General features: G+C 41.4%; 1 protein-coding gene across 1 annotated transcript in view; it reads left to right on the top strand.

Moving 5' to 3' along the window:
* Positions 1-3,621: 3,621 nt before the first annotated feature.
* The window catches only part of LOC135710072 (tetratricopeptide repeat protein 28), a 385,468-nt gene continuing 380,238 nt past the window's right edge, over positions 3,622-8,851 (top strand). The window contains exon 1 of the mRNA XM_065232523.1: positions 3,622-4,006. Within this exon, the coding sequence (XP_065088595.1) occupies positions 3,983-4,006 (24 nt within the window). The 5' untranslated portion in view covers positions 3,622-3,982. The remainder of the gene's footprint in view (positions 4,007-8,851) is intronic.

The raw sequence follows: 8,851 nt of genomic DNA, 5'->3' as shown, positions 1-8,851 counted from the left end.
TGTGCAAAATCATTTTGGAAGATGACCAAAATTTTGAAAATTTTAGTCGAGATCGATCCTTCCGCTTTCCTCTGTTGACCAGAACTTGGACCCATCCCTACTCATAACCCCAGTTGAAATGACCAATGCTCTTGACCAACATTTTGTGATTTCACATAATCTTGGCTAAGCCATGGTGAGCCCCCATGGGCCTGCCGTTCTGGAGGCCTACTTCCCTACATGCTGGAAGTTAGCCAAAGTGATTCCAATACACAAGCCTGGGAAAGATCCTACCAGTGCCAAAAGCTATCGCCCCATCAGCCTCTTGTCCTCCATCTCGAAACTGTTCGAAAAGTTGATACTCAGCCGTCTGCTGGTGTTTTCAAATGATAATAACCTCTGATAACATCAATTCGGGTTTAGGAAAGGCCACTCTACCATCCACCAACTCGCACGGGTTACTAACATCATCAAGCGGAATAAGTCCGTTTCCAATACATCTGCCATGGCATTGTTGGACGTTGAGATGGCATTCGACAATGTCTGGCATGATGGCCTAGTGTACAAGCTGCATCGATGCAACTTTCCGATCTACCTCGTGAAGATCATCAAAAACTACTTGTCGGGCAGATCATTCCAGGTCTACCTGAACAATGTCCCCTCTGATACGTTCCACGTTGATGCAGGGGTCCCTCAAGGTAGCCTGCTAGGGCCTATCCTATTCAACATTTTCACGTCAGACGTTTCTCCCCTGCCGGGTGGTGGTATCCTGTCAATGTTCGCAGATGACACCTCCATCATCTATAAAGGTCGAGTGATCCGTATTCTGGCGCGTAAACTACAATCAGGCCTGGATGCTCTGTCCGACTATTTCAAGAGCTGAAAGATTTGTATCAATGCAGCTAAAACACAAACCATTCTGTTTCCACACTCGAATTTACATCGGCTTGTTCCGCCTGCTAACGTCAAGATTCATCTTGATAGCACTCCCATTGAATGGTCGAGTGAAGTAGTCTACCTTGGTCTCACCCTCGTTAGCAAATTGCTATTCCGATCCCATGTGGACAAGACATCCACCAAGTGTAACATCTTGATCAGGTCGCTCCTCTGATAAACAGGAAGACCACCCTATCCCTCAAAAACAAGCTTGCTGTCCACAAGCAGATCATTTGGTATGCCAACCTGGGAGAGTTGTGCTAAGTGCCACCACCTAAAACTTCAGAGGATCCAAAACAAGGTCCTCAGAATGATCCTTAACAGTCCACCGCAAACTCGTTATTCTGAGATTCACCACCTGACCGGTCTTCAAACGCTCGAAGAGCGAAAGACTTCCACGCTGGAAAGGTTTAAGGCCCAAGCGCAATGACAGCGGAAGCGGAACGGCAGCGGCAACGGAAAAGCCCGATCTGAGTAAGCCTACTTGTCGGATTGAAAACTAGTTAGAATCAAATCGATTTCGGTTAGGCATCTTGATGGCATTTGTGACAACTGTCAAACTTTCCGTTTCCGTTCCGCTTCCGCCCACATTGCGTTTGGGCCTTTAGAGTCGCCTGTCTACGATCAAACCACCAGATCATTCGTGATCTAGTTCAAGTAGTTAGGTAAGCAATCCCATAAAAGGGTATCCTGTAAATTAGCGCTAAACGCAATCATCACATTAGAATAACCAAATAACTAGAACAAAGATGAAGAGCCAAAGGCTAACCAATTTAAATGATAAACCAAATGCTAAAACATAAAAAAAACCAGAAAATAAACGTAAATTTTACTATTACTACTGCCTCTGCTCACATTCTCTGCTGGAACATCAAGCTGTACAGTCCGATTTTCTTTTCGCTCTATTTTTTTAAACCACAAATCTGTCAAATTGTTCACAATTACGTCCAATCGAGAGATATTGGGCTCTGATGAAGCGGAAGCTTTCTGAAAAAAAAACAAGGAATCAAAGATATCAAACACTTCCAACAAATTTGGACAAAGACGGTCACCACGGTATCTGAGGAGTCAATATAAACCCTAATGGATGGTGTTAGGGTGATTCGCTCGTGGGGGTGACCCCGGCGTAGTGGTTAGCATTCACGCCAAAGTCACGAGGTCAAATCTTACCCCCGGACAAGTCACAAATGACCCAAGAGCGTTAAAATGACTATTGAAAAAAAAAGTGATTCGCTGTGACATCCTTATTCTCGGAACCACCTCGAAACATCAATTGCACAAATATAAGCTTCTACGACTCGTGCAATACTCAAATTGTTACTCCACGTTTGCTGCACTGCAGCATACATGAGGTAACAGTTTCAAATGAAATGGGGCACTGATTTCCGAGATTTGTGTAATTGAAAATTCGAAGTGGAAGTACATTGGCGGCCATTTGTGGACCCTACAAGGAATCACCTTAAGCGCAAAGTTCGAAAATGTTATGCAAATACCGAATGACTATGTTTTGGCTTTGTGAATTTTAAAATCATATCCCATGAATCTGAAATAAACAGCTACAATGGAAATATAATGCGAAATTTGTGTTTTACTTAAGTTTTGGTGTGTCCGGATAATTGTGGATGCAGACCGTATGACCACATATCATTCTTATATGGATTTATACGATAACAACGCTATCCACTATCAATTGGCATCTACTTTCATTATACGTGATAAAACTACAAACTGAAATCATGAAAAATGTGAAAACAACATCAAGTTAGTTTGTCCCATCAAGCAAAGTAATCGGATGTCAGTCCGATCCTGAAGTTAAAATCGTTCAGAGGCTGAGTTACAGTTCTGCTTTTTGAATCGTCACATTTTTCGCTGATATAACAAGTCATGCAAGTTGCACTTCTAATGATTTTAACTTGACAAAATTATCAATTAATTTACTATGATTTTTTAAATATTTACTTGGAAATTGCACGTCTTAACTTCAACTGCCATTTTCTCAATGCCTACTTTGTCCATATGGGACCGATATGCAATTATAGGCAGTATACCGAATATTCAACAATCCAGCAGTCAAAATGTTGCTGTATTTTTGGCGCACATTGATGATTGATCATACCAGCAGCGCATGCCACGTTTCATATCAATCCTGATGAAGCGCTTTTTGTTATAAACCTTCATTGCACTCATTTCCGGCTCGCATTCAGACAAATTAAGTAATCTCTTGACAAATAGGCCTTGCGCCGCTTCCGCCACCCGTATCGCGCTGCAAATTTGCGGTTCAGTCCCATTCTCGCGCATATGACTCCTTTCACACCCTCAAGCGTCAAAGCTCATCTTCATTAATCCACTTGTCCGCTTCTGCGTCTTGGCAATTTTCATTTCAGATCCCCAACGAAGGACGACCAGACGAAACTAATTGGACATAACCTCAATAGCTGCGAGAGAGAGCGTCAACCAAGAAGAAGAGTGAACCGGCCGTAAAGTAATCCAAAACTTCCATCCGGGGCAGAAATGATGATGATGACGATTGTTGTGGTCTTCGACATAATTTAGTTTTGGAGAAAAAAAAATTGTTTAATCCCTTTCGACAACACGCGCGCGCGCGGCTCCGACCAAGCGCGGAAAAGATTTATCCTTTTTTCGTGCCCGCATTGCCCGCCGCCGCGCCCCAAGGGGGTCAGTTCGAGGTACCCGGTGAAAAAAAAAAAAAAGTTCGTGAAAAGTTGAAAGGGGAGGGGGCACAAAAATCAATTAAGTTTTATTGCACCCAGAGTGTTTGCGGAGGGTAAAAAGTTGAAAAAAAGAAAGTAATTCAATTTCTTCTGCTCGAAAACCTGCGAAGGAATCCCATAAATTTCCGCATTTCTCCAGTGTCCCGTGAGCGCTGAGGTTTTTCCCTCGAGTTCGGTAGTGTTGTGAGTGGAAAGAAGAAGAAGAAGAAGAAGACGCAGAAAACGAAGATTCCAGCCTACAACAGAAGAAGATGCGGCCAAAGTGCGATCGTGAGCAGCAGTTATCATCAACTGCTGAGGCCTGAGGATCGCTAAAAGAAGGAAGACGGGGAAAAATGTCACAGCGAGATTTTTCTGAGGTAAGAAACGTGGCTTAATTAAGGTTCCGTAATTGAATTGACGCCTGAGCGTTGGCACATGCATGGGGTCCGGGTTCAGCGACGACGACGCCGTCGCCGCTGGGGTGATTTATTGGTAAAACGTGAATGGTTTAAAGGGAGCGACGGGAAGATCGGCCGAATGGTTTATAGGTTTGATTGGATAACTGACCAAATTGCACTACACCAAAATGGACAAGAGATAAGTCATTTAACAATAAAGTATAAGATCTGGAGCAATTGCAATAGTGGTCAATTTATGCCACTAATCTAAGTGGTGATGCGTTAAGGAAAGCGCTTTACTGATAATTATTTATCGCTGATTACCATGGCAACTTTGCCATAACCTATACAAAAATCCACCTCGAAGATTTGCTGTCGCATAGTAGGAAATGGCCAACGGCTGATGGTCGGTATTTTTCCGCTTCGACTCATCTTGCGATCGTGGGATCGTGCAGAGGTCCAAAAAACAGCTGAGCCCGGGTCAATTAATTGAAATGTAAACATACGATTTATTCGTTTTCCCACGACTGACTGACTGGCACGGTGGATGGCTCGGCAGTCCGAGAAAGATTGAGATGGCGGTGGGGAGGCCAGAAGACAGCGGATGAACGACTCGCGGTCCGAAGAAAGTAATCAGCTAAGAGAGTAATTAAGATAATAGGAGGGGAATGCTGCGACGGGCCAAACACGCGGATCGCTCGGCAGGCTACAATGGGCATTCTCCACGTGTGTGTGTGTGTGTGCAACGGAAGAATTTTTTCCTTTAATTGAATAATTTGCTTGCGGAGTTCGACGGTTTTCGATGCCGGTGGGATAACTCGAATACTCCAACTATCAGCGTAGGAACGATAGAGATTAGAAAACATTGCCATAGCCATAGTTGACCGGCACGATAAGAAAGTTGAAGGATGTTGGTTTCCTGGGATCAGTTACATGAGTTGACCTTGTATAGCAAATGGATTTCACATGAACGCTGCCATCTTTCAATTCTAGATTTCCGAAAGCGCTTTTTTGAAATAATTTAATTTTACGTCTACATTTAATTTTTCTGTAAAGTGATTTAAAGTTGCCATGGGTGTAGCCAGGAGGTCACAAGGAAGTTAAAGGATGATGGAATTTGAATGTTCTCCGTCTAGTAAGCCAGTGGTGAAATACATATTGTAACGATCACGAATTTTGTATAAATTTGTATATAACTTAATAGGTTTAAATTGTTTGAATTGAATTCCTTACAAAAGGAAGACACAAGCATTTTTGCCGAAATCTTTCCTAAGAGAGGTCCATTTAATTTATGGTTAAGGTAGGAAAGGGACAGCCGCACGATTAAACGAGTCAAGTCATTTTTCGTGTATTTAGATTCACGATCGGACACGAAGGGTTTTGGGAAATGATGGACTTCCGGATCGTCCGAGCTTCACTTTTTTTAATCGAGGATTCACGGTCTCTATCATTTCGTCTGTGACTTCCCAACAAACTTGAAGTGTGCCCGTTTGTTCGTGGTTGTTGTTTTTTAAAATTAAAGTATGTGTTCAAATTAATTAAATATTTTTGCGATCAGGAGGCAGACTATAAAATTGCAGGTGATCAGATGTGCTCAATATGTGCTGTCCATGTCCGTGGCCGTGCTTGTGCTTACTGTTCTGGTGAAGCCATCTTTAAATCGTTGGCAGAATAATTCACCGTACCCGAGCGCAGCAACTTCTCCCCGACGGACGGAATTTTCCCGGCAATCGTCAACCGGCTGGAAGCGACGGATCCGTTAAAAAAATCTGTCCGAGGAGACTCAGGGGAACTCCATCGACGATCACTAACGAGTGCGTCGAACCCGTCGATAGGTCATCGACTGTGACCATCACGTAAGCCAACGATAATCTGGTGAGTCAAGCCTTTTTTTTGACGTAGGGCTACGTCTGTGATTTCTATATGGGGACACACTTTGTGAAAACCGAAAATGGAACATGTAACAAAATTTGAAAGATTTTGAACGTTATTAACTCAGCTGCCCCTGGACCAATTTCAATAATTTTATCACCAATCGATCAGAAATATGTCGACGCATCTGATAAATTTAATACTTTATATTTTTTCCAATTTTCATTATTGAAAATTGCACGAATTTGCAACTGTTGCTATGATAATTAAAATTATCATCGATTGCCTACGAAAAGCGATTTCCCTAACACAGATTTCAAAGTTGAATTCCATCCTGTCTCACCAAACGGTATCTATTCAATCACCACGTGGTCAGTGGTGGTGTTCTCCAGAACACAACGAAAGGCTACCTGTAAGCCCACGTGAGCATCTATATAAGGAGGAAGAAGCCGCAGCGCTATTAGCCATCTATGTCAAGCGTGTCATGCTAAAGAGTATAAACAGAGAGAACCTCGCTCAAATGCCTATTCCAACACAAATCACAAGCTCCTGCTGTAGTTAACCAATAAGATTTTTTGTATAAGACCACGTAGTCCTACGTCACCATTAGGTACAATCCCAAAGGGCTGTCCCTTGTAGTTTTTTACTTTGGAGTGTGGCGTCCGGCTAGGGCGCCACGGAGTGATTTTTTGCCAGTCTAAGACTGAGGAGCGAATGGCGCCAAGTTTCCGTGACACGCTTTTCCAGAACTCGTGATGTGGCATTCCCGCCTGTAAAATATGCGCGCGTAAGATTTCCGACGCCACTCCATTGTCACCAGGAGCGCAGACTCGTTTAGAGCTGAGTTGCCGATAAGGTGACGTCACACAAATGAACAGATAAGAGCATATGAGCACTTCAGCTAGGGAGAGAGAAATCGCACACACATAAGAGAGAGGAACGAACACACACACAAGTAAATAGAAATCGCTAAAGATAACATCGATCTACGTAGGTTATGTAATGTTGAAATACCCGTTATTCCGTCAATATACCGTCTGAATAGTTCGTAACAATACATGTGTTCTTAAACGAACCATCTCTCTAGCTTTAATTGATTAAATGCATTCGACATCACTTCGCGTCAGCGTTGCCAGAATGTGTTAAAGCTTATCGGTATCAAAGGTTTTAAAAAATCGCTATTTATCTGTATTTTATATTTTAATTAATTTTATATTTTTGCCGCTTTTGAAAGCGAAAATTTTAACTTTTGGACTATGATCGGACAATTCCTGAAGAAAATTCCGGGGAATGCTTGAATTAGCTTCTTGAGGAAGCTGACAACAACATCCAGAGAAAGAGGAACGAAGCTCTCCTGGAGGAAATTTGAGGAAAGTTCTGAAAGAAGTCGGAAAAGCATCCGTGGAACTTCCAATACATAAAATGAGAAACTTCTGGCGAAAATTCAAAGGAACTTTCAGCGGATTTCTCATTCAAAGGAAGACAGAAAAGTTTTGGAAATCGGAAATAAATTCCAAAAGCAGCCATTTCCAGGGGAAGCCAGAAGAAACTCGGAAAAACCTTCCAAAAGAAGTAAAAAAACCAACTGGACAAAATTCCAGAACTAGACGAATGAAATTTCTGGGAGAAGTTTAATTGAACTTCCTGGAGAAAACGGAAGAAACTTCCTAGGGTAGATTTGACAAAAAATCTGAAGAAAGGCGAAAGCCAGAGCGCTTACAGAACAGCCGAAAGAAACAAAGACATACTTCTGGAAGAAAGAGCTCTTGGGGAATGTTCTAATAATCCAGAAAATTTTCCAAATGGTCATTAAACATCCCTGAAGACCTCGCAATGCCCCTGAAGTTTTTGGAACATTCCTGAAATGTACTTAGGAATATTCCATATTTCCTCGGGATGTTTTGAAGTGCTCTGATCATCTTTGAAATACTTGGAACTTCCCTGATTATAATGAGACTACCGGAATATCTGTAATCAACTTTGAAGGTCTTTAGACTTTCTTTTAGGTTACGAAATTTCTTTAGTGCTCTCACAATTTTCTTGAATTTATTGTAACATCAGCATTGAAGTTCTCTGATCTTCCCGATTTTTCTAATTTTTAAAAGTGATCAACACTGCCATTTAAAAGCACGAAACTTCCCATAAAATGTTCTCACAATGTCTTAATGTTCGTGTGACTTCCCTTATGTTTCTTAAATTTGCATGAGCCTTTTGCTGTAGTTTTCGGAAATTGCCTGAGTTTCTCAGAACTCCTTTAAAATTTACGATTTCCTTGAAATTTATTGATCTGATCTAATTGTCCTGTTGTTCTCGGAGCTTCCTAAAGTTCAATTAATTCTCCTGAAACTAATGGAACTGTTCTGAAAACCATTAAATTTTCCAGAAGTTCTTTAGACTTGTGAAGTATCCAAAATATTTATGATGTTTCCTTAAGTTCACTGGTGTTCGCTGGACCGGATTTTAGAATATTAACAGAAGTTATTAAAACATTCTTTAATTTATCGAAACTTACTCAAAAGTCTGAACTTTTCTGAAGTTTCCGTAGTGGATCCGCAATCAAAATCTAGAAGCATCCCTGAAGTTCCGGGAAGAATCATTCGAGCGAAGGCTGAAAAAGCTTCCAAGCGAAGTCGAAATAAGTTTCCGAGAGGAATCGTAAATAGAAAATCCAGAGGAAAGTTGGAAGAAAATCTAGGAAGTTAAATAATGTTTAAAAAAGTATTTCCCGATTCCCCTGAAATTACCAGAAAGAGCCATCGACTGTTTACCGAGTCACGGAATGCAAAAACGGTGAGGAAATTGAAACATTAATCGAAAGGGTATCCATACGACATTTTTGAAGATGATTTTTTTTTTAGAATTTTAAAGACTCAACAAATTTGAGATATTCAAAAAGATACAAGTCTCACACAATAATTTTCTCCGAAATTCTTAGCGTGGGCAGGCAATAAT

The sequence above is a fragment of the Ochlerotatus camptorhynchus genome, unplaced genomic scaffold, assembly GCF_037179485.1.
Source record: "Ochlerotatus camptorhynchus isolate MF236.1 unplaced genomic scaffold, CSIRO-AGI_Acam_v1.1 ptg000370l, whole genome shotgun sequence".
Classification (NCBI taxonomy): Eukaryota; Metazoa; Arthropoda; class Insecta; order Diptera; family Culicidae; genus Ochlerotatus; species Ochlerotatus camptorhynchus.
This window is presented reverse-complemented; position numbering and strand designations above follow the sequence as displayed.